Below are 25,595 nucleotides of genomic sequence, written 5' to 3'. Positions count from 1 at the left end.
CTTAATATCATAGTGATCTGCCACAATTTGACGTGTAAAATTAGGCTTCCATTAAATTTAACAAGCTTGTTTTCAATGTATTTTTAGTAGTTTTTGCTTAATTTTCATTCTTTGGTTTTAATAAATATTTAATGCATTTTATGCCTATTTTGTGCTATTTTATGATCGAAAATGGCCAGTTGAGTCATTGGGGATCCTAATGTGTGTTTGAGTGTTATAGGGACATGTAGGCGACTGAAATGGAGTGAAATTCAAACCACAAGCAGTGGTATCGCGATAATGGAGCTAAGATATCGCAATACCATCGACAGACTCAAAATGGAGAAGATTTGGGACTAAGCTACAGGGGCATCACAATATCCCTTTAGGGTATTGCGATACCCACCTCATGATTACACCCATTGAGTGGACTGATTAGGATATTGCGATATCCTCCTATGGGTATCGAGATACCCCTACTGTGTGGGGAAAAAAATGACATCAGGGGTAGAGTTTGTCCACTCGAAGCACCAATCATAAGCCAGTACTTAAGGGCACTTTAGACAACATTTTTGGGTCAAAAATCAAGTATTAAAAGCCACTTTTTATTGAGAAAAAAAAAGAGAGGCTATAGTTTAGGTTTTCTTTCATCTTTTAGTTTAGGTTTAAAGTAGTTTTCTTTTCCATAGGTTAGGGTTTACTTTTCCTACACATTTTCTTGTTCTTCTTAGCGGTAATGGTAGTTAGTTAGGTTAGTTATTACTGTAGCTAGGTTTATTTACAACTTTAATCCTTTTCCCTTTCTTGTAATGTCATTTTCAGCTTTAAGTTTGATGCGTTTCAGTTTCTTTTATGTTTAATCAGTTAAAGATTGTTCCTTTTATGTTCCTAGCTTTAGATTTCACTGTTAGATGCTTCCATTTATCTTTTTTGCAAGTTTTAAATAGTAAAAATCCAAACTTTTATGTTTTCCTTAGGGTTTATGTTCATGGTTGTTAAAGTTTTGATTTTTATGTTTGTTTACCCAGTTTTTAACATGGATAACTAAACTCCAAAGGGGGTTGGTTAATAGTGATGTGGGTAGGTTGATTTTTAGTTAAGGGACTAAATTGTAATAAATTGGATTAATTAAATAAACCTAAAAACTTAGGATTGACGACCCTGAGGGAACATCTAGGCAAGTGATACCAAGAGGAGATCTTGTTAGACACTAATTCATTAGTCCCAGGGTAACCAATGAGATTGAGAGATAATCTGGATTAATTTGTCTAACTTGGTAAAATTGAGACTGAGAGGTAAAATGAAGCCATTTTGGGAGTTCAAGCGGTTTAGGACCTTAGTTCACAGATTAATGAATCACATCAAATTTAACCAACACCCTATTGTTAGTTATTTGTGAATTTTTAGTACTTTATAATCTTTACAATTTAGTCCTTAGGATAGTTAATTTAGAAATTAGTGTTAAAAATCTCTGTTTATGCTTTGTCGTACTATAGCAATTATTGAATAGCTAGTTAGACTCCTTTCTTGCGTGTATTTTTTAATAGAAATCATTAAATCGCCGACTACTTTGAGTTCGATATTTGAAATACTCTAAGTGTTCCATTGTACACTTATAAATATTATAACTGACCTGTATGCTTACAGTAAAACCACACCTTAAATTTACTGACCTGTATGCTTATAGTAAAACCGCACCTTAAATTTGGTTTATAAAATCGTTTGTTTTATGTGCACGTAGTCACATAGATATAGTTTCAAATTCAAATTTAGATGATGATAAATTCGATCAATATCTAATGCTAGAGAAATTAGATAAAATTGCATACGATGTTTAGTTTAATTGTTATTTTTATTAGTAATCATATTATCAACTACTTTCTTAGACTAACATGTTACATATGATTAGTTTATTTTAATTTTATTACTCGCTTAGAAATTCTTTTATCATATTGGTAACTTTTTATAAAGATTAATATTTTTTTAAAATATAAATTATTTAACTGTAATTACAATTTGTACTATCAAATATGAAATATAGGATTAGGATGTAATTACATGTCACCCAAACATGTATTGAAATTATAATTCTTTCTATTACAAGAAAGTGTAATTACTACCCTGTGTTGTCCAAAGAGACCTTAAAATTATGTTAAGTTTGACTATGTTTAAAATTTTAATAAAAGAAAAACATATTAAATTAAAAATAGTATTTTTTTTAAAAGCATTATGGCGGGCTTAAAAGTAGAGGTCTTTATGAGTTGGACCACAAAACAGCCCAAGCCCGTTTTCAAGTTGGTTTGTCCAAAAAGCTCGTTTTACTATTAAAAAATTAATAAAATATAAAAAAATAGTTGATATTATATACATTATTTTATTTTTTAAAAAAATATTATTATTATTATTTAAATTGAATTTGGGTTGGGTTGGGCCTAACCCAAAGTGAAAACGATCATTGTCCAAGCGTTGCTCAAGTCGATACAGGCCAGGCGAGTTTCTTAGCCCTTGGACAAGTTTACTTAAAAGAGGCTTAGATTAGTCATTTACAAATATAAATAGACTTCAATAAAATTTGAGGCTCATATTTCGAGTTGGCCTAAACAAACTAAAATATATTATAATATCATATATAGAACTAATATGAATATGAATTGTTGTGACTGATATACACCTTTATCTACAATTACAATATCAATGATAAAGAATGTAATACTACACTTGTTTTTTTTTTATTTGATAACCGAAATAAAATTGAGTGGAATCAAACCCTTATATAAAGGCGAAATTACATTCTTTATTCACCCTCCTCTAACTTAAAGAATGGTAAATTTCTTTCTACTCAGCCCAACAAACATACGTGAAAGTGACCCCTCATTTCAATAGTTAGCCTAGTTAATCCCCACTAATAATGACACATATATACATATATAAGTAATTTTATTTTATTTATTGCTGTCACATTCATTAATATAGTAATCATGAAATTTGAGCTCCATTATTTCTATCTAATTGTGCCAACTATTGGCGAGCCCACTCCAATCATTATCTGCTATATATACTGTTACCGCGGTATGACATATGTATTGATAATTAACCTTTTGTCCACATTTACCATTACGTCAAATTCTGGTATTAATCCCCATATTATACCTAAATTTCTGAATTAGTCTTTTTATTTTAGTTTGATCAATTTTAGTCTTGTCTTTTATGAATTTTAAAATTTCAGTCTTGACTAAATGATACTTGTTAAAGTTTACTATTTCCAAAATCTTATAAGTAAGCATATTGTCATATGTGTAATATCATATAAGCTTACTATTTTCACAAGATATATACAAAAAGTCAATCCATTTTAGTTAGTGGATTTAACAATTCCGTTGGAGTTCAGACTTAAATTTTAAAATTCAAAAAGTATAAGAAATAAAAATAATCAAATTAAAACGTGGAGATTAATTCCCGATTACGAATAATATGAAATTACTAGCAAAATTCGACCTAACGAATTTAATTTCTACAATCTGAGTCAATGCTAAAATTTCAACATTTGAAAAACACATGACTAAAATTGACAAAATTAAATTATAGAGATTCAATCCGTAATTTACGATAATACAGGATTAATAACAAAATTAGACCTTATTATTATTCTTTGAATATGCCTTCTTATTGTTGACAAATAATAATAATTAGAAATCTTATTACATACATATACGTATACGTATACGGATAAAAATAACATATTTAGAACATAAATATGTGTTTAAAAATAACATATAATAAATAATAAAAAGTATGATTTGGAATTAATTAATAATAACACATGAAATATGCAGGATATTAAAATAAAAAATAGATTAAATTGTGAGTAAACTGAAATTTAAACACAAAAACAACCAAATTAAGAACGTTAAATAAATACAATTGTTTATCATTATTTTGTCATCAATTTTGAGTTGGTGTCATGTTCATTTGTGACACTAACTCAATCAACAACATTATTCATATACACAAATATATAAAAATTTAGAACACATACATACTTATATTAAAATTCAAATAAAACTAAAAATCGCTTTAGTTCAAATCGTAAATAAAAAAATTATAAATGGATGGTGTCCTCGTTCAAATATCATTATGGATAAATTATGTAATTTATCGAATCACGACTCAATTAATAGTTGACACAAACTCAATAAAATATTTATTATTATTATTCACTTAAAATAAAAAAAATAAGAAGAAAAGGTATTTATTAATGTTTAGGCAGATAAGTTATTTCCTACTTCAGTAACAGTTAGAAGGGATGAGAGACACGGGAGTCCATAATTATTAAGTTAGCAATTTTCTTCTTCTATATTAAATTAATAATATTCCACCACTATGATTTTGGTTATTTATATTTTCTTTGGTTAAATTCTTATAATAATACTTATTATGTTGTTGGTCAGTCCTGTGAAATGGTTCACGTGGTTGGGGACATTAGGTTATCTTTTCTTTTTAGTTTCACGAAGATGATAATATGGCCCCTCTTTCATGGAATTCTCACCTTTTAATTTTTATTTCCTATTCTTTTTAATGAAGGGAAGTCTATCCCATTAATTTTGTGATTTAATTTCCATTTTTCATTTATTTTATATACATTAAAATATATTATAAATAATTAATAAACAAGTTAAAAAATTGAAAGTTAATTTTATTAAGAGAATTTTACTTTAAAATTATATTCGATTTGAATATAATTTGATTTAGTCCATAATATAAAGGATAACACATATAATTATGCCAAATATACATAATGAGTATGAAAAATTCACCATAAAATATAGATATTTTCTTATGATTATACCAAAAATATATACTATAGCCAGATGAGCATGAAAAATTGACCATAAAATGTAAATATTTTCTAGGATTTTCAAAATGCAAATTACTAAATTATAATACATGTCCAGCTTTAATAATGGGATAATTATTTAATTTTATTTGTGGGATTAATAAACACTATCATTAATATATATTATATAAAATTCATATTTTTATTTTAGATATTTTGTTTTACATAAATAATGTCATAAATTAAAAAAGAAGAAGCTATTTCATTTCAGTGTTTGTCTAATGAAATTGTTTGGAATTTTCCCAATGTATATCCTAAAAAAAAAAAAAAACATTAATAGGGAAGATTTCTTGTAACTTTGGTCTTCCTCTAACATCCCAATTCTATCTAACTAATTACACAAGCATGGCCATTGCTCCCTATATATACATATATGGTAGATTACACCAAGAAATTCTAACAGCCAAAGACAATTTAATAATCTTCATCCTAAGCTTTCCTCTTGTATATATGCATTAATTTTCAAGTCCTAATCAAAGAAATTTCATCTTCTTTCACTTCATTTACATTCAATCAATCTCCTCCTATCTTATACAAAAAGTTTCCCCTCTGCCTTCTTTTTTCTAATTTATTGAGATCCCATTTTTGGTGGTTAGATAAAAATGGGGCTAAGGGACATAGGAGCAACACTGCCACCTGGGTTTAGGTTTTATCCAAGCGATGAGGAGTTGGTGTGCCATTATCTCTACAAAAAGATAGCGAATGAGCAAGTGTTGAAGGGTACTTTGGTGGAAATTGATCTGCATACATGCGAGCCATGGCAGCTTCCTGGTACCACCTCTCTCCTTTAATTTTCCTTTGGAATCTTATTCTTTCATTCCTGTTGGTGGTGTGTCTTTGAAAATACAAACAGAGAGGAAAATTATTGAATTATTGTGATCAGTGGCACAAAGCCTCAGGCCGCCAGCCATGTTTGCTGTTAGAAACATCAGACACGTAAACATGTTTTTTTTTCCTCTCTCTCTAGAATGGAATAGAGAGAGATGAGATGGACGGGAAAGGAAGCACGTCAATTTCTTAGATTACATTACATTGCATCTCTCTCACACATGTTTAGAAACCCGTACACATGCATTTACATGTCTGTATGTATATCTATTCTATTATTAACTTCTTACATTTAAGGTTTTCATTTAAACGCATAATCACTTACCATTCAAAATTTGTTTTAAAAATTATTTTAACTTTTCATTTAATTTTTTTATCTTTTTAATTTTTAAATTTATATATATTTTATCAAACCACATCTTAATATATATGAAAAAATTAACGTTTGTTAAGTTTTCTCGATGTGTCATTCATGTGGTAATCCACATATATACCACGTTAATAATTATTTATTTTAAAATATTAAAAATATTTTATAATTTTTTGTTTTTTAAATTAAAAATTTAATTAATTGTTAACATGGCATCCATATATATGCCTCATAAAAAAAGTGAACAAAAGGTTAACTTTCCTATTCATTTTAGGATATTTTGACAAACATCTCAAATTTAACAGCTAAAAAAGTGAAAAGTTAAATAAAATGTTAATATAACATTTTATTGTAAAATTAGAGGTCAAATAAATTATTATGTCTTTTATTAACTTAGGTCGATCTAACTAGACTTAAAAAAGTAAAATATATATTTGAGAAGTAATTAAATAATACAATATTATTAATTAATAAAATTATAAATCTGTAAATTCATGAATATAATTGATAAATTAAAAAATCTAAGTTTTTGAATTAAATAAATATAATTCTTATGTATAAATATGATAATAATTAATCACGTTAAATTAATTTTTTATAATTAATAAAATTAAATGTGTGAAGTTAATGTTATATATAAAGATAATATTAATATATTGGTAATATAATAGTATATATAATGTATACATTTATTTATTCTTAATTCATATGTTAAACCTCAATAAAAAATAAATATATTTATAATTAATTAAAAGTTATTTTTATAAATATTAATTCTATCTAATCAAATCAGTTTAATACAATTATGTTGAAGGAAATAGAGTATTAAATTAATGGTTGTTTATAGGTTTGAAAGGCAATAGAGTAGTAAACATATTGCATATACTCAATAATGTTGAAGGGAATAGGATTTATGTTTTTTAGTTAAATTTTTCAATATTTTTGAAATTCTGATCTATTGTTTTGAATTTTTATATATTTAAGGGTGTTTTGCAAAAAAAAAAATTGCAAATTATAGAATATATATTTGGAAATTTTGAGGGCTTTTTTAAAAAAAAATTAACTAATTTATTTTTATTTTTCTTAAAATTTGAAATTTTTATATATTATTTTAACTTTAATTTACATTTATATATTTCAAAATTTTCTAACTTTATTTTTAAAAATTGGTCTTTTGAAAATTTAAAATATTTATATGTTATATATGATATATTTTGATTTTTATTAATATAATGCATAATATTAAAAAATAAAAGAGGGTAATGTGGCACGCTCTAATAATGTGATGTGCTAGCCTTTTTTTTTTTTATGTATTCAGCTAAATTGTGTAATGAAATGTAGCCTGAGATAAAAATAATAATTAGAAACCAAAATGAAAAACATATATAATTTGAAAACCGAACTAAGCATTAAGCCAAATTTCTTTGAATATGAATTCACTAATATTTTTTGTCATATAAAAATAGTATTAACCTTTTTTATATATAAAAAAGAGTATTTTTTCATTTTTCTTATTTTTTTGTTTTGTTTGAGTACTTATAATTATGTTAATATTTATAATTGTTATATCATTACAAGTATAAAATTAAATAATATAGTGATAAAATTTACACATAATAAAATTTAAATTTTAAAATTTTAAAATCTTCGACATTAAATCAAAATCTTATTCAGTAAATCAACATAATAATTTAATTCAAATTAAATGTAGATTTTACTAACTATAGACCAAAATCATTGATATCTTTTTCTTTCAAAATCAGTAAGAGGTGTTTTATAAGGTGAAGTAGTTTGTGAAGTAAAAGTTATAGATGAAAGAAATGATAAATAAAAGATGTTTGCCTTATATAATTTGTTTATATTGCCAACTCTCTTAGGCAGCAAAAACAGCTGCATACGTAAATATACATTTGCCCCCCCATATGTCTTCTTTATTTATCTTTTTGCTAGCTCCTGCACTTTCTAATTTAAGAGTATCCTTTTTCCTATATACACCCAAAAATAGCAAGTCCTAATATTAAATTATAAGGAAAATTATTACAATATCAGGAGTTAAGTTACTTGAAAACATAGAGTTACATAAGACAATTCTTGGACTCTAAAATGTGACCTATAAATAGAAGCATTCACTTTTTTACTCCTTAATTATTTTTTTCTTATTAACATGTGGTAGTTCTTGTTTTAGTGTTATATAAGATAAGATTTTTCTAAATATAGAAGCAAACAATAAAGAGAACTGTATACGTAATTGTTGGTTAAAGTTGGTGTCTAAGATATTCTTAATATAAGACAAATTCAACTTATTTAATATCTCATATTAAAATGTTAACAAAATCCTTTTATCATTGTTCTCTTATGTTGTTGATATTTTTAATATTATATCATCATTTGACAAAAACATTTACTGTTAATTTTATCAAATATCCTGAAACTATAACCTAGATTTTATATTGGTCATTTACCTTCACAGCACTTTAATTGAAATGTCAAAGTAATAATATTGTATTAATCAGCTTCTTTTTGTTAGGCTAATTGTCAATTTAGGTGTTAAATACCAACATATATAAATCGCATGGATTAAATTGTAAACACTCTACCATATAGACAACTTGGGTATGATGTTTAAAAACAATTATGCAATTTCAATCAAAATTAGGATTATTTAATAGATACACAAGTATTTTAGATATGATCCATGTCAAATTTAAACTGATATATTGTTTTAAATAATGATAAAATTAGTGATATGACGTAAATATTTTTAAACTATTTTTTGAGCCATAATTTAAAGACGTAAAGTGGAATTAACCCTCTTTTCTAAAGGAATTATTTCCTTATCATGCCCGACAAAGCCTTGTAGCTTTATTAGACATAACCCATACGGTGACAAAGACTTACCAACACTCTTAAGTAATTCAGGGAGGAAAAGTTAGTGAAAAGATAGGATTTTTTTTAATAAAAATTTATGTTGATTAAAAGGAAAATACAGCATAAACAATTAAAAATATATATTTGTGTTTGCATGGGATTAATTGGGGACTTGATTAAATTAACAGAGGTGGCAAAGTTGAATGCAAATGAATGGTATTTCTTTAGCTTCCGAGACCGGAAATACGCGACGGGGTTCCGAACGAATCGGGCGACGACATCAGGTTACTGGAAAGCAACAGGGAAAGATCGAATGGTGTTGTACCCAACAACGGAAGAGGTGGTTGGGATGAGGAAAACATTGGTGTTTTATAGAAACCGAGCTCCCAATGGTATCAAAACTGGATGGATCATGCATGAATTCCGCCTCCACACTCCACATTTGCCTCCTAAGGTATCTATCGCTACCTACCTGCTCTTTTCTACCATGCTCGTTTATAATTATCTTAATTATTGGTGTTGATTTATACATTTATTATGATGACATTTGATTAATGTAAATCATTTAAAAACCAATGATAGTTTTTCTGAATGTTAATGTTGGAACTCTATTTGGGCCCATATATTATATTATGTATGTAAAGCTGATAAGTTGAAACATTGACATGTACTGATATATATACAGGAAGAGTGGGTTTTATGTAGAGTGTTTCACAAGAGCAAAGAAGAGAACAGCACCAAACTCAGCTCCCCAATGATGTTGGAGACCTCATCAACTCATCATGCCCACGAAACAGCCTACCAACATATCAGCTCTTTGTCCACCGCCACACCTACCTATCAAAGCCACGCCCAATGCTTGCTAAACCTGCTTCAATATAATTCCCATCAAGAGAACAACAGCAATGAAGTTAGCTCCAAAGTTGATGATGGCTATGAATTCTTGTGGGACATGGAAGAAAACAGCTTGGGATGTTCATGGGGTGGCTTCCAACTTGGAGGACATGAGATTTGAGATTAATAACAGTCTGGTTTCCTATGGAAGACATTGAATATTTAAGGGAGGGAAAAAGGAATCTGTGATGTTTGCCTTCGAAGATAAATGAAACTCATGTTGAAACGGATGGGTAGAAGATTTGTGTATTTTCTAGTTTAGGGTTTATTTATTTTTGTCTTCAACATTGGGCATTGTAAAAACTATATATAAAGCATATAATTATTCTTTACAAGTAGATTTGAGCTAGCTTAATAACAAGGGTCAAACATCCGCATTGGTATGGGTATATCACCCAATGAAATGTACGTACATTGTACAGCTACATTATCAGTTTCATAGTCAACATTGTGGATGAGATAGGAGCCAGCCAATTCACCTTTTACCTGTCTGATTGCAGTGTCTGCGCCTAGCGCAGTGTTGAAATTTTTCCTGTTGTTGACTTGGCCGAAGTAATTGATGACCATATATTCTGTCAGTGTCATTGTTCATTTGAACAAGTTTTGATAATATCATTAAAATGGTAGGAAATTTTGAAATTTCACAGTCTCCTGTTTTTTGATTTTGAAGATAGAAACACCTTGTAGTTGAAATCCAGTCCAGGTGAGAGATTGCGTTAACATGTGCCTATAAATGATGATAAGCCATCCAATTCCCAGTTGTGGTGGTTATTTTTATTTTTAAACTCATTTCAAGCATTTACTAGTCCTTTGCCAGCTATCATCGCCTCTTGTTCTGCTAAACCTTGAGTTACTTTTAAAATAGAGTAGCTATTAGTAGACGTACATGCCCTGCATGAAGGTTCCTCAAAAAAATAAAGAGTTTGGATAAAAATAAAAGTTTAAAAAGTGAGTTTAGACAAAAAAAAATAAGATTAATGTCGGGTCTCGGTAAGGCTTTCTTGACCCGGTCTGATTTGAATATGAAAAAAAAAAGGAAAAAGAAAAAAACAGTTGCTGTTTTTTTTGGTGCTATTTTCTTGTTTTTTTTCACTATTTTGTTACTATTTTACTATTATATTAATATTATTTTGTTGTTATTATTTAGATATTATATAACTCTTATTTTATTATTAATTTTGTTACTATTTTAGACGTATTTGCTTATTAAATTGTACATATCTTAGTGTTATTTAAGTATATATATTTATTTTAGTGTTTTTAGTATTTTTGATGTGTTATATTTTTTTAAAAAAAATTACATAAGAAATAATATAAAAAAGTATTACAGGCGAGCCAAATTGGACTCGAATTTTAGCATTTTTATCCGGCTAGATTTGGGCAAAATCTTAGGCTTATTTTTTGGACCGAGCCCGAATCTAAACTTAGTAAATGGGCTTAAATTTTTATTGGATCCGACCCGACACTTAAACTCCTCTTCCTACTAGTAATTATAACCTTCTAAAAAAGTAGACTGCAAGTTAACACCTTTGCCTATAAATAACTTTGCTCCACCTTCGTTGTCACTTGTGTAGTTGTCTCTAATTACTTTCTTTCACATATAAAATTCTCTGATTTTTAATTAGTATATCACTCTTTGGACCGTCTTATTGGATCTCAGTTTGCTGCTGCATAGACCATAAGGTAAGATTTCCCAGAAAGAACAATTATTTGCTTGTTTAATTTATTGTCATTCAAATGGAATGAAAAGATTAGTTCTCAACTATTTTTTACTTAAAATGTTGCTATTTCTTAACAGGTACCAATCATGTTAGTTTCCTTCTCTTTGTGCAAGCAAACAACGTCTTTACTACAAAAACCTCCTGGGGAGCTCAAATCCAATTTCTTTAGGCCAAGGCTAGAAAAAGAGATGGTTGTGATCATAATGGGAGCGACTGGAACCGGCAAGTCACGGCTTTCCATTGACCTTGCTACCCGGTTCCCGGCCGAAATAATAAATTCGGATAAAATAAAAGCATATGCCGGACTCGACATAACGACCAACAAGATCCCCGAGGATGAACGGTATGGGGTTCCACACCATCTGTTAGGTGAAATAAGTCCCTACACAGATTTCACGGCAACGGATTTTGTTGACATGGCTTCACATTGCCATGGATTCGATTTTGGCCGGCAGCCGTGTTCCGATCATAGTCGGGGGCTCGAATTCATACATCGAGGCCTTAGTTGACGATGAGGACTTTCAGTTCCGATCTAGATACGAATGTTGTTTCCTATGTGTACATGTAGCAATGCCGGTGCTCCATCAGTACGTATCAGAGCGAGTAGATAAGATGGTGGAAATGGGGATGGTCGATGAGGTAAGGAGTTTCTTCGACGCCAATGGCAACTACGCAGTGGGGATTAGGAAAGCCATTGTATTGGAGTCCCTGGATTCGACCGCTACTTTAGAGCCGAACCATATTTGGACAAACAACAACGTGGTAAACTGCTGCAAGAAGCAATACAAGAAATCAAAAGGAACACCTGCAAATTAGCTTGTCGGCAATTGGAGAAGATCCACCGGCTGAGGAACAAGAAGAACTGGAAGACACACATTGTGGATGCCACGGAGGTTTTCGGCAGGCGTGGTAAGGATGCAGATGAGGCATGGAAAAAGCTTGTAGCAGGTCATAGTACGGAGATAGTGGCGGAATTTCTATATAGTTTCAGCCCTCAGACCCTGGTCAGTGGTCACTAAACCCAACCTTAGAAGAGTGCCTTCACTGGCTTGTGGTATCATGCTGTAAAATCGTATCTGACAGACAATAACTAGTAAATTGATACATTCCGATGTTTTAAAATATTTGAGATATGCTACTTAATGGAACTCCCTTTTTTGGGGAAAAAAAAAGATGCTCAAATTCAATGCCCCCTGCCATTTAATGATATGAAAGCATTTTTCCTCTTCTCCTTTTTGGTGTGTTTGGTTGGTAGTTCTTTTCTTCTTAATATCCAGATTAATTTCTTCTATAATTTCTCTAATTCTTGACCTCTTCCCTAAAAATTGAATAGTTATTCAAACATATCAAATACATATAATTATAAATAATTACACTTAAATTTAATTATAACATAGTTCCATTGTTCCATGTATCTATATTGTAAGAAAAGGAAAATGTAACATCCCGAAACCCCTTCATCGTAAAAATATAAAAAGTGTTGTGGCTTTAATATAAGTATTTAAAATTATAAGGATAAAAATATAAATATGAGAAAGTTAAGGGCCAAGTGTAATTTATCATTTTAAGAAAAGGGTGAAAATTTAATAAATATATTTTTATGAATTTGAAATGGAGACATTGATATGTGAATTTGGAAAATTGAAAGAAGGATTAAGTTGAATAAAATGGAAAAAATATAGGGACTAAAGTGTAATTTCCCAAATTGTAGGTGAGGACCTAAATGTAATTTTACTATATTAAATTGATATTTGGAGATAGGTTAAAATTCCTAAGCTAGTGAGGTGTAAAGTTTAGTGGAAATATTTGGTAATTAAGAATGAAATATGTTGAATTTTAATTGGTTGGAGGAAAATAAGGGTAAAATTGAAAGGAAAAAAAAATGTAGAATTTTATATATATTATTCTATCGGGACGGCAGCAAGCAGCAGGAGAGAAGGAAAGAAAGAATGAAAATAAAGAAAACTAAAAGATAAGAGAGAAAAAAAGAAGAAGAAAATATTTTTCATGGATTTTCTTTGAGTTTTACCTAAAATTATAGCCTAATTTGATATCTTAAAGTGTTATAAGATTATTTTCTACCATGGAAATTAATTAGTAGAAGAAGAAAATGAAGGAAAAGCTTGGCAAAGTGAAGAGAAAAAGAAGGATGAAAGGAGAAAAACAAAATGATAGATGAAGGAAAATTTTGGATTTAAAAGAGAGGGGTTGAATTCAAGAAAAGAAAACAAGTACGTACTTTTTTCTACTTACGAAAGGTTTATTCTTGATTTGATTTTGGTGTAGAATATGGTTATGAGTATTGAGTAAAGAATAACATACTTAATCTAATTATTTCATCAAATAGTTTATGGAGCGCAACAGTAGTACAACTTTCAAATTTAATAAATTGTAGAAATATAATTAGAGGTTAAAATTAAAGTTTATTGAGTTTAATTTCGTATGGAAGAAATGATATAAGTAACGGAATTATAGATTTTGAGATATATTAATTTTTATGGGACAAGGTAAGAATAGATTCAGATTTCCTGTTTTGATTTTGAAATTTCATCAAAATTTGTATAAAAACTATTAGGAGATGAAATTTATACTCTTAAATGATTAATGGGTCTATTTTCAAGAGAAACAAATAGAAATATGATCCGAACCTTGTACTAAGATATAATTATTTTTTAGTAAAGAAATATCGAAGCTCTCAAATAGTAGAACAGGGAAAATTTTGAAGAATTTACTGTACTGATTGACTAAAGTAGAAATTCTAAAATTTTATAGTAAAAGATATTTGAGTCTAATTTTAAAAACATCAAGCGGATCATAATTTGAATTTCGTAGCTCAATATATAAATAATTTAGTAACTATAACACAAGTAGACAATTTTGATATGAGTACATAAGTAAATAGTGGAATTATAGATAATGTTACATACAAGCATGTTATATTAAAACTAAAATTTGATAAATATATACATAAAGGATGTAGATTGGAGAGGAGGAGGAAAAAAATATATGAATATAAAATGTTACGAAATGGTTATAAGTGATGGAATGCTTAATATACGTGAGAATGTTTAAACGAATTGATAAAATAATAATTGAATAATTGTTAATTAATGTGATATTGGAATCTTGGTTAAAAGTTTATGAAGAATTAAATTGATTAGCACAATTTAAAAATAAATATGAAATATACATAAAGTGAGTAAATTATTTTAGAAAGCGCAAGTCCTCCAATCGAATTAGTTGTAAAATTTTAATATTTGTGTTAATTTTATAAACTTTGTAATCTTTAATTGAATATCATGCTTTTAGGAGGACTTGAGGTTAGAAATAGATATAAGTGGATGACATATAAAATGAAATGGTGGTTATGACATCTGAATACAATTTAAGTATTGATATAAAAAAAAAACGTGGAAATTGTAAGAAAATGGAGATAATGTTGCGACAAGCCCAAGTCAATAAGTGACGTCTCGATGTAGAACCCCAACTGGGGGTTCCATTATTACTAAAATGAGTAAAATAATCCACATTAATCAAATAATATGATAAATTGATCAGAAATTCTCAGTAATTGTTCTGGCAATGATTGTGACATCTTGATGACTTAACTCGGCGATTGGGTCGAGTATGACAGTGTTACAGAAAATGCTGAAGTAATGACCTCGTTACATAAAAAAAGAAAAACCAAATTTCAGCTCCATAGCAGAGTATGATGTCTGATAATTTTTTCCTCTGTTATTACAAATAAAGCTTGTCTGCTTCTTAAACTGAACTATCATGGTGGGATCAACTTGTGTAAATAATTGTTCTAGTATGAACTCGTGGTGCCTACTGCAAAGCCGAAAGCAAGCTAAAAATTTACTCTTTAAATGCTCAAACATATCACATAGAATAAATAAATTGGTCAGAAATTATGTCCAGTATACATAAGATCCTATCATAGTTTGAACAATAAATTCTAGTCAACACTTATGTCACATTGAAATCCAGACATACATCTCAAAGGCCAGCTGACACTAATCCATGCAATGTGACAATGCCAATCAAGACATTTTGATGATCAATAACAGGCAGAAATTGTACAGGAGAAGGTGGTGATTCCATCTTTTGCATGGCTTCCACTGCCATTGCATCCGGACCAATGGTTCTCGGTTCCCTGATATAACCAAAAGGATATAATATCAAGTGACTTGACACAAAACAAGATGATCTGGTAATGAGAAGCAACTTCACAATTTATTACAACTCATTTGAAAATGCTCCATTTGCATATTTACCTGTTGCACATGTCTCCAACTCTGAGCTTGAATATTGCTTCTCCACTGGCCTTAATAAGAGTACGCCGCAAATCACCGTCTGTAAATGTGCCAAGCAAGTGATATTCATCATCTATAACCACCAAGCATCCGCATCCTTTGCTACTCAGCTCCACCAGTTGCTCCATTATCAAATCGCCTTCCTTGCAAATTGGAAGCTCATCTTTCTTCTTCATCACGTCTTTTACCTACAAACACAAAAGCCCCAATCCATCATTCTACAAATCCAAGTTTTTTATTTTTTTTATTTTTTTTTAAGTGATTATTTTCTTGTCCTTCATGTTGCCTCCACATTACCTCTGAAAATTAAGCAATGAAGAAACTAAAGCACAAATTAAGCTGAAAAAAATGAAAGGAAAATGAAAAACTAAAAAAGAGGACAAATTTCAGTTTCAAATGTCCATCAATCCCAATTATCTTGACAATGACATGATCCCTAAAAATAGAAATTCAAATAAATGCATCAAAATTACTACAACGAGCAATATATCAAACATTATTCTTATTATTTTTTTCTTTTTTTCAGTTTTCATCGTTCTGCAGCTTCTTATATGAACCAAATATTAGCAAACAAAAAGAACAGTCTTTGAAAGCCCAGATCTCGAACAATTTGAGAGCGATCAACTTTATCAAAGATCATTAAACATCCACTAACAAAAAAGACTCATCATCAGAAGCAATTAAATTTATCAAAAATCTAATCTGAAAGGCAGCATTTAAGAATAAGGGGAAAAAAGAGAAAAAGCAAACCTTGAAAATAAGGCTTTTCCCAATCCTCCCAGCGGGATGATTGGCCGCGTATTGCTCCTTAGTCAAGTTCCTAGCTCCCATAAGCGCAATAGCCACGGTGTCGCCAAATACCATCTGGATCGCATTGGAAGTGACCGGCGCCAGATCAAAGGGACACAACTCCCTCTCCAACGGCAGATGCACATTCATGTCGCAAGCGTTGGCCAGGGCATTGTTAGAAAAGGAGGTAACGGAAATGAGATAAACCCCCTTGGCTCTGGCACAGGGAAGGAGACGAAGGAGTTCTTCAGTGGAGCCGGATTTAGAAAAGAGGACGAGAACGTCGGCAGAGGAGAGTGCGCCAATGTCGCCGTGGAGAGCGTCGAGAGGGGAGAGGAAAGAGGAGCGGATGTCTAGGGAGACTAGGGTTTGGGAGATCTTGCTGGCGACGAAACCGGATTTTCCGACACCGGAGAAGAAAATGGTGCCACGAGAATTGAGGAGGGTTTGGGTGAAGGATAATGCTTGGGAAAAGTCGAGGTTTTGGAAGAAGTAATTGAGGTGGTTTTGTTGGGATTTGAAGAGGTTGAGAAGGGTAGTTTCGGAAAGGAGTTGGAGGTGAGGGGGCTTTCCCAACGGCGGTAATGGGAGGTCCAGTGACGGAGGAAGCGACCCCATTGTTGATGCTCTCAGATCTTGATATTTTTTCTCCGTTGTTTCCTTTTGCATAAAATGTTTGCGAAGGAAGAAAGAGAGCGCGTTTAGTTTTACTTTTTTTCTTTGGTTCAAATGAGCGCGTCTAGATTTGGCAGTTAATTTTTCGCGGTAAATAAAGGAAGAGTTTAGTTTTGGATACGTCTGCATGGAGTATACGTATTTATTAATTTTTTTAAATTTCAATACATTAATTATTAAATGGATTTTTTTATTTTTTAGAGGAAATATATAATTTTAAATTTAAGTGAAATAATAACACAATATATACACTTGATGTCCCTAAATCAACACAACATATATAAAATTAAGTTAATTATGTGACAATGAAATTTAATAAAAAATTCAATATCAGTTTAGAAGATCAAAATCTATAAATTTTAAGCTTTATTCATAAATTTACCTGGAATTATTCCTTTTTTATTTAAATTTAGTCTTAATACGATTATCCTTTTGTATATTTTAGTCCAAAACATAAAAATAAACAGCCTATAATAAGATGCCACATGGCATTTAATATTTTAATATTAAATTTAATTAAATTAAAATAAAACTAATTTTACACTCTCTCTCCTATCTCCCCACACACACACACACTCTCTCTCTCTCTCTCACACACACACACACCATAGCTTAAGTTTCTGGCTACTGATATATATCAAAATATTCATGGTCATGGCTTATGGCTTCTGCCAAGGCAAGGGTAGTGAGAAGAGTGAATCTCCTGTCGTCTTGTGGGGGAGCTCATCGCAAATGGAAACTATTTACAGTAATGGAGTTTTTTACTCTCCAACTGTTTCCAATTTTCATACAAATGGGATTACTAGGGTCACACATCTCGGTGTTGTAGGACGAGGCGTGAAGTGTGTTTTAATGTGTAGAAGCAGTAGATTCGGGCTCAATAAAGAAACCGAAAATCAAACCATCGTCGGACAAAGGAGATAGCAACAGTTCCCCCTTGATGTTTTTTGGTCCTAGATTGTAGATTCTGACAGTACATGCTTAGTAATTGTTAGTAAAACTTAGTAATCATTGAGGGTATGCTCTTAAATCATACCATACTAATGTTTGAAGTTAATGGATTATTTTAAAACTCAGATAAGAAATCTATGGTGCCATGAACTTATTTGCATTTACCTGTTGCTGCCATATGTGAAGATTTATTGAACAGTGCATGTATTACATTGCATACACTTTCCCATATATATATATGCATATATTACATACAGGGGTGAGAGAGAGAGAAAGCACGAGGAATTAAATTAAATTTTAAAAAAAGATATTAAATACTACGTGGAATTATATTATAGGCTGTTTGTTTTTTTGTTTAATGCTGTTACGGAATGACAAGTAGCCGAACTGTGAATAAAGCCCAATACATTGGGCCAGGAGATGAGAAAAGACATAAATTTAAGTTTCCATGCAAAGAAAATGGAGCAGTGGCATCCAACATGCGGACAGTTGCATTTGTAGCGGACAGTTGCATTTGTAGCGGTCAATAGAGTTCACCTTTAAGGAAAAGGATAAAGCAATATAGCAGTTAAAATTGAACTGTATCTGCTACTTTCCTATTCCTATGGTGAGTAAAATCTGATTTGATTTGAAAAATTTGATAAAAAATTTAAATTTTGAATTAAATAGTTCTAGTTGTTTGAGTTAATTAAGTTGTTCGGATCAACTCGAATAAAAAATTAAGTTTTGGTTTAACTCGAATATGAATTACACAATTTGAGTTATCCAAAAATCTAAATAAAAAAAGACAAAACTACGTCGTTTTGCTAAATGTTTATCCATTAAGTTAAAAGACTAAATTATTATATTGTTCATGTAGTTAAACAATCTTGTACTTCATCTACTAGTTAAATAATAGGTCCATTTAAATGCAATATTAAGTATAAATAATAGGATTCGTTAACTCGACTCGATTTGACTCGATTCGAAAATAATTCAAATCGAGTTCGGTTGTTAAAATAGAATTTGTTTACTCGACTAACTCAAAAAATTTTAACTCAATTTCACTCGACTCGATTCGATCGAATACTCACTTACTCCTACACCAAAATGACATGGATTATGGACGGCGGAGCAGTGGGAATCAAACTTTTTTTGTCCACCCTAATAACATGCATGTGATGAGATATATCCAGCTAGTATACTATAAATCACATAGGGTAGCTTATCGGGAAGCTAAATTTTGGGCCGATTTGCTATGTAATATTCACAAGTATCTAACACTTTGTAGTACTATTTTTTACATAAGTTGGATATTTATTAAAAACCAAATTTTTTGTGTCATCATTTTCTTGTTATAGTTATACGTACGTACATTTTCTTAGCTTTTCTAAAGTTTACAAGGACATAGGAAAATCAAATGTGTAAAGCTAGATATAGGAAATTAAGGGAATTATAGCTGGGGATCTTATCTTGATTGTTGTTAGCTAATTATACCTCTAGGCTAAGGTAAAGGTAGAAATCTGCTGAGATAAAATGTAAAAATTGAGGTTTAAAGCTAAAATTTTGTGTTAAGAAGATTTAAACTCAACTGTTAATTTTTTTAGAAGGGTGCCCAAAAATAAAAGATTACCATTTAACTAAATTTTTACTGCGGAATTACTGGCAATTAAAGAAGCTTGTTTGATTTTTGCTGCATCGAAATGATCTAAGTCCCGTAGGGTTATCGTTGAGCCAGATTGTAGCAATGGTGTGAACTGGCTAAAGTTTTCTAACAATGCACCGTATGTGTTCAAAGACTTGATTCAGAAGTGTTATAGATTTGGTTGATTCCGACGGGATGGCAGACGGTTTGGCCAAAGCTGGGATAAGGGAGAAGTTGGATCTCCTTGGTGTCTCTCCTTGGTCCGAGGTGTGATTTTTTAATATATTGTTTTCTTTTTAATCTTGCATGACCCTTTTTACTTCCTATACGTGATAACAATTTTACAATTTATTTAGGTGGGCATACAATTGATTTTACTACTAATTTTAAATATAATGAATCCATCTAGTAATATATTTAGTTAGTTGGTGAGAGAATTATATCACTAATTTCTAATATTTTTACTCTTTCTAAACGATTCTTCAAGTTGCCATATACCTTCCCAAAAGAGTGTATTAACTATAAAGATATACCCAACAATCTTTTGATTTAATGGCAAGAATAGAGAAAAGATTATATGAAACTATTACATATTATCATTATCTCTTTTCAATAGGAGAATGACAAATCATATTTTTTCTCTTAATTTTTAGCTTTTTCCTCAAAAAAAAATTAAATCCAATTAAAAATATTAAAAATGAGGAGAAAAAATTTGTTTTGTTATTCCTTTATTGAAAAAGGATAAGTATGAGGGGGAGTTACAGTTTCATACAATCCTTTCTCCACAAGGTATAAAAATTTGGGTTCAATCCTAAATAACCTTATTCCCTACCCTCAATTTAAAAAAAAAAAAAACTATAAAAGTATAAAAGAAAAGATTATATCCACCCGACTATACAATATTGAGAGTGGAGAGCAACAATATCTAAACTTTGAGAAAAATAAAGAAATCAATCATCAACCATCCAAACCTCTAATGAAAATCTCAATTTTTTCATACCAATTTTCTTTTACCAAACTTTTCAATATCTAATAGTTACATTAGATCTTGATTAAATTTAAAATTTCCAATTTCTTGATTCCTTGTATTAAGCAATAAAGTGAAGGAAAATAACAAAAGCTTAACCCTAGGCATTTCTTATATTGAAATGATGAAGTATAGCCATTGGATAAACTAAGCTTTCCAGCACATCGGAAAGCTGTTGTATGTCTTTTGTTCTCAGGCACATTCTCAAAAAACATTGTAATATAGATAAGACTAATTACGTATAGAATCAACCTAAGCAACATTCAATTACACCCATATTTAAGATCATGTCCACTCTCGTTAAAGGGAAAAGAAGGTTGTCTCTAGCGTCTATATATAACCTTATGTTCCAATATTATTTGTAATAACTTTAGTGGCTAAAACAATCCAATTATCTTATTTAAAACTTCAGAGGGAAGGTCTCAATCATTCTTTAAAGCCAATGTTAATCACAAAATCCTTACATGCATATATTATACTTCCTCTCGATCTAAGTATTAGCACTATATATTAAGATCAATCTTCAAATGATTTGATGTTGTTGTTTAAAATGTGAAGACATAAGAAAGGAGAGAAAAGATGAGTAGCAGCAGAGAGATGAAAACTGACTTCCATCTGCAACAAAGCCAAGCCATTAAACAAATATAGTGCTCTCCACAAATCTGACTCATGATCCTCATGTAAAGTTGTTTCAAGCTGATGCTATAAACAGCAATGAAGGTGACTGCCAAGAATTGGACTGGGAAGAGAGATATAGAGATATAAAGAAAGATATGAACTTCAACCATATGGTTAATTACTTCGGCAATGATCAGTTCCACTTAGGCAACAACAACTGCTAGTACAGTCACTCCTAGAATGACTGTTTTTTTAGTACTAGTTCACTACTGAGGATACTGACACTGTTTGCATCAAAAGTAGATTTCAAAGGAGTCCCCGAAAGTCTCAAAAGCATTACCAGTTTTTACCACTCTAACAGAAAGTAGAAAGGCACAAGGCATCGAGAAGTAAAACTACCCTAAAAATAATATAGTACTTATGTCTCAAACCAATACCATATAGCTGATGGAAAAAGTGAAAGAAAACTATACCCTTCATAGATCAAGCAAAGCAGCAGCCAGGGAGGAACATTTAGTCATATGCTAGATTAATTAAACTGCAGCTTGCTTATGGTTATGGGGTTTTGGCGATGCCTATTTCAGATTGCACTAGGTGGTGGTGGTGGCACTGGAAGAGTTGGGGTTTGGTTGGCTAGGGGTCTCTTACGCTTCTTCTTTTCATAGCTAATCCCTCTTGCTTTTGACTGCAAATCGCGAACCTCACGAAGATAAAGCCTCACAGCTCTGGTTCCAAATGGGTTTGCTTCAGGTTTTCCGCCATTTTCTTCAAAGGCAGCTCGGAGGCGGCCGATGAGAGCATCGAGGCTACCCCAGGCTTGACGGAGCGGGCATGGACAAGGGGCAGGTGGGTTTGGGAGGCCATAGAAGGGGCAGTTAAGAGTGTGGACTTTGGTTTTTCCAAATTGGTCGAGGTAGCGAAGGAACTCGAGGACGTGTGCTCCACTACACATGGAGAGTGAAAGTGGGGGCCTATGATTCTTCAGGTACTGTCCAAAGGTATTCCAGTCACGGCGCTTTTGGTTCTCGTACCGGCTTGACGTCGAAGAAGACGAGGTTGCAAGTGATGTGGCACCGTTATTGCTAATGTTGAGGCTAGCGTTTTCCAAGTTGAAGCTATCCATTTCTGGAAATGAATCCATGGGCATGGATAGAGAGCACAGTTTTTAATAGTATCGTCTACAACAAATAATTCATTTTGGGCTTTATCAATTAACAATTGGAATAAAAAAAGAAAAAAGAAGAAGAAGAAGAAGAAGATTAGTGCGGTAGTACTTTCTCTTCTTGGTTCAGCTACTTTGATTTTAGGGTTTCCTTTACTTTTGTGTTTCGTAGGATAATAAATACACTTTGATGGGTTTGCGGCGTGGTGTTTGCGGCGGCGTGGTTTAGTTTACTTTTTGTCTCAAGCTACAGTATTATTATAATATTTAATCTTATCGCCACCGCTATTTTTATATTAATTATAGGTAAACACACCGCCTATCCAAATTAATCGTGCAATACTACTGTTGAAGATACTTATAATTTATTTTAGCTTTCTACCCTTTACAATTGCCAGTGCTTTTCAACGTTTTAAGGTCAAGAAAATGCATTTCAAAGAGGGTTGAACAAAATACCGTGAAAAAAAAAGTGTAATTAATTTCTATTTTTTAAATTTCAAATGTTTAATGTTACATATTAATATAAATTATTTATAAAATTTAATTTGAATATATAATAATATAGCCTTGAAATTAAAATATATAATAATATATTTGATATAAATAATTTCAAAAAAGTGAAATAATTGTATGTCAAATGTAATTATTATAAATATATAAAGTATGTTTGGACACATAGATGAAAGTGTAATTATTATTGTAATAATTATATCATTTTGTAATTATAATAATTCATAAATATAAATATATATTTGATTGATGAAGTATAATTTCTTATAGTACAAATTATAATTATATAATTTAAAATTTTAAAATATATATTTAATTATTATAAAATTGTTGATAATATTTAAGAAAAAATCTACAAATGAATAAAAAATTTAAAATTAAATCATCTGTGAATCCAAAAGAATATTCGAACAATTAGTTTTATCTAAACATTCAATATTTATGAGTAGGTTGTTTTCTCTCTAATATTCTAAGCAGTGTATGTTGTCATAAGATGATGTTTTATGTTGTATAGTGCATTTTCGAGAGCTGGCCGTGTATGTCGTCATTTCGTGTTTACTAACCCTCTGCTGGTTTTTTTTTCCTTTTGGATTTAATTAAAGTAAGTTTTTTTGGCTGAGAAAATAAAACATTAAATATATACTTTTGATTATCAACAAATCGTCGTTTACCAAATAAAAATAATAAATAATAATTACGTTAATTTTAGTATAAATAATTTATATAATATATTATTAATTGAACTAATTATTTAGTAGTTCAAAATATAGAGGAAGTTTTATCATCAATAAAAGATTTTCATATTATTTAAGCGAAATCAATAAAATAACATATAATTATATTTAAATATATATATCCTAACTTTAAAATATTATTATTGTATAAACAATTTTAATCTTAAAACATGCACGGGCATTTGATAATTGGATTTAAGTTTAATTATTTGTAATTGTCCACATAATTACTTCAATTTTCACCCTCCATAAAAATTTATTAGTGTCTAATTACACTCAGTTTAGCGAGACATAAAAATGTAAATGAGACATTGGTGCTCGCAAGCTATTTGAATTTAACTCGAAGAAAATTTGAATTTGATTCGGTAATTATCAAGCTGAGCTCGAGCTCAAGCTATCGATCAAGCCAAATTCGAGCTTAGTAATACTTGACTTGAACAGCTCGCGAGCCTTATCAAGCTTTTCACATTTTTATATTATTAAATTATGCTTTATGCTTCATATATATTATTTACCCTAAACTTAATTATTGAATTGAGCTCAAACTCGAGAGTTAAGTTATATAATATATTATATATTGTATTTTCTGAAAATTTTATATATTATTATTTCTTATCAACAATATTTTTTTCTTTCTGAAAATATTTATGCATTTTATATTTTTTGAATTTTTTGAATCAGGAGAAAATTGAGATCATTTGTAAATTTTGAATGTTAATTTTTAAAATTATGAATAAATTTAAATAAAATGTAAAAGTTGAAGGCTAAATTTATTATTATATCTTGATTTTTAATGACCATGTCGACTTGTCGTTTGTGATTTTATCGGGTGTAACCGAAATGACTCAACTATATAACGTGAGTGCTTAAATTGAAACTTCTTATTTTGGATAATGAACTCTTTTTTTTTTTTTTGCTTTATTCAAACTATTCTATTTAAAAACAACAGAACAGTAGTTCCAGTCAAACAATAAAATTGTCACAAAAGCTATTATAACATGAAAACCAGGCATTCCAATCACCAATCTAACATTCACAACCACACCTTGAATATAACCCTGCGATTAATACCAACTGTCGCTAATGTTTCTGCCATTTCATTGCCATGCTGGTCTGCTTTTGAAAATGCTACCTCACCCACATAGGCTAGTCTACTTTCCATATCTGCAGATGTAGTTTGTTGCGACCAAGGTCTCCTATCTTTGTTCAATAACCAGTTATACGCCACCAGTGACCCGATTTCAACAATAATCAAACCAAATCCCCTCTACCCTATCTCAATTATTACATCCAACGCTATAATTATTGCTCCTAATTCAGCTGAATCTGCATCAATGGAATCACATGGTCCCGAGAATAAAGCTTTTACAGCTCCTTCCTATAGTTAGGTGACTATATGTGTAGTTTACCCTAAGAATTACTATAAAACAATGTTATGAAAAGCTAAAATGTTTATTTTAAATATGATGTTGTAAAATAAAAAATAAGTTAATTTAAATGATATTTAAAATTGTTAATATTATAATATGAGAAAATATTTGATACACTCATAGTGGAGTTTTTATACTTTACAAGTAGGGTCAAGAGGTTGACAAGTACCTTATAGAAATATAGTAAAATATTTAAAAAATAAAT

The 25,595-nt window shown here is 30.3% G+C and overlaps 3 protein-coding genes and 1 pseudogene across 3 annotated transcripts; 2 read left to right on the top strand and 2 right to left on the bottom strand.

The window, feature by feature from the left end:
* The first annotated feature begins 5,239 nt into the window (after positions 1-5,239).
* LOC108488568 (protein CUP-SHAPED COTYLEDON 3-like) lies at positions 5,240-10,291 on the top strand. The gene is made up of 3 exons (XM_017792857.2): positions 5,240-5,644; positions 9,128-9,393; positions 9,625-10,291. Exons 1-3 carry the CDS (start codon positions 5,476-5,478, stop codon positions 9,952-9,954), a joined length of 765 nt encoding a protein of 254 aa, XP_017648346.1. The 5' UTR covers positions 5,240-5,475; the 3' UTR covers positions 9,955-10,291.
* Positions 10,292-11,397: 1,106 nt separating this feature from the next.
* Positions 11,398-12,768, top strand: LOC108488927 (adenylate isopentenyltransferase 3, chloroplastic-like; annotated as a pseudogene).
* Positions 12,769-15,411: 2,643 nt separating this feature from the next.
* Positions 15,412-17,423, bottom strand: LOC108487325 (probable arabinose 5-phosphate isomerase). The gene is made up of 3 exons (XM_017791636.2): positions 16,621-17,423; positions 15,832-16,058; positions 15,412-15,710 (listed from the first exon to the last, which is right to left on the bottom strand). Exons 1-3 carry the CDS (start codon positions 17,326-17,328, stop codon positions 15,554-15,556), a joined length of 1,092 nt encoding a protein of 363 aa, XP_017647125.1. The 5' UTR covers positions 17,329-17,423; the 3' UTR covers positions 15,412-15,553.
* Positions 17,424-21,328: 3,905 nt separating this feature from the next.
* On the bottom strand, positions 21,329-22,863 carry LOC108487327 (protein LIGHT-DEPENDENT SHORT HYPOCOTYLS 3-like). Its single transcript, XM_017791637.2, has one exon. It carries the CDS (start codon positions 22,699-22,701, stop codon positions 22,135-22,137), a length of 567 nt encoding a protein of 188 aa, XP_017647126.1. The 5' UTR covers positions 22,702-22,863; the 3' UTR covers positions 21,329-22,134.
* Between the last annotated feature and the right edge of the window lie 2,732 nt (positions 22,864-25,595).

This window comes from Gossypium arboreum, chromosome 11 (assembly GCF_025698485.1).
Source record: "Gossypium arboreum isolate Shixiya-1 chromosome 11, ASM2569848v2, whole genome shotgun sequence".
In the NCBI taxonomy this organism is placed as follows: Eukaryota; Viridiplantae; Streptophyta; class Magnoliopsida; order Malvales; family Malvaceae; genus Gossypium; species Gossypium arboreum.
The sequence above is the reverse complement of the archived record's forward strand: the minus strand, read 5'-3'. Positions and strand labels throughout refer to the sequence as shown.

Bases quoted from the DNA above. Each gene is read 5' to 3' on its own strand.
- LOC108488568 (XM_017792857.2), top strand. From the start codon at position 5,476: ATGGGGCTAAGGGACATAGGAGCAACACTGCCACCTGGGTTTAGGTTT. The intron at 5,645-9,127 runs GTACCACCTCTC...TTAAATTAACAG, and splicing joins CGAGCCATGGCAGCTTCCTG to AGGTGGCAAAGTTGAATGCA. The intron at 9,394-9,624 runs GTATCTATCGCT...ATATATATACAG, and splicing joins CTCCACATTTGCCTCCTAAG to GAAGAGTGGGTTTTATGTAG.
- LOC108487325 (XM_017791636.2), bottom strand. From the start codon at position 17,328: ATGCAAAAGGAAACAACGGAGAAAAAATATCAAGATCTGAGAGCATCA. The intron at 16,059-16,620 runs GTTTGCTTTTTC...TTGTGTTTGTAG, and splicing joins GGAAAAGCCTTATTTTCAAG to GTAAAAGACGTGATGAAGAA. The intron at 15,711-15,831 runs GTAAATATGCAA...TGGTTATATCAG, and splicing joins GTTGGAGACATGTGCAACAG to GGAACCGAGAACCATTGGTC.
- LOC108487327 (XM_017791637.2), bottom strand. From the start codon at position 22,701: ATGCCCATGGATTCATTTCCAGAAATGGATAGCTTCAACTTGGAAAAC.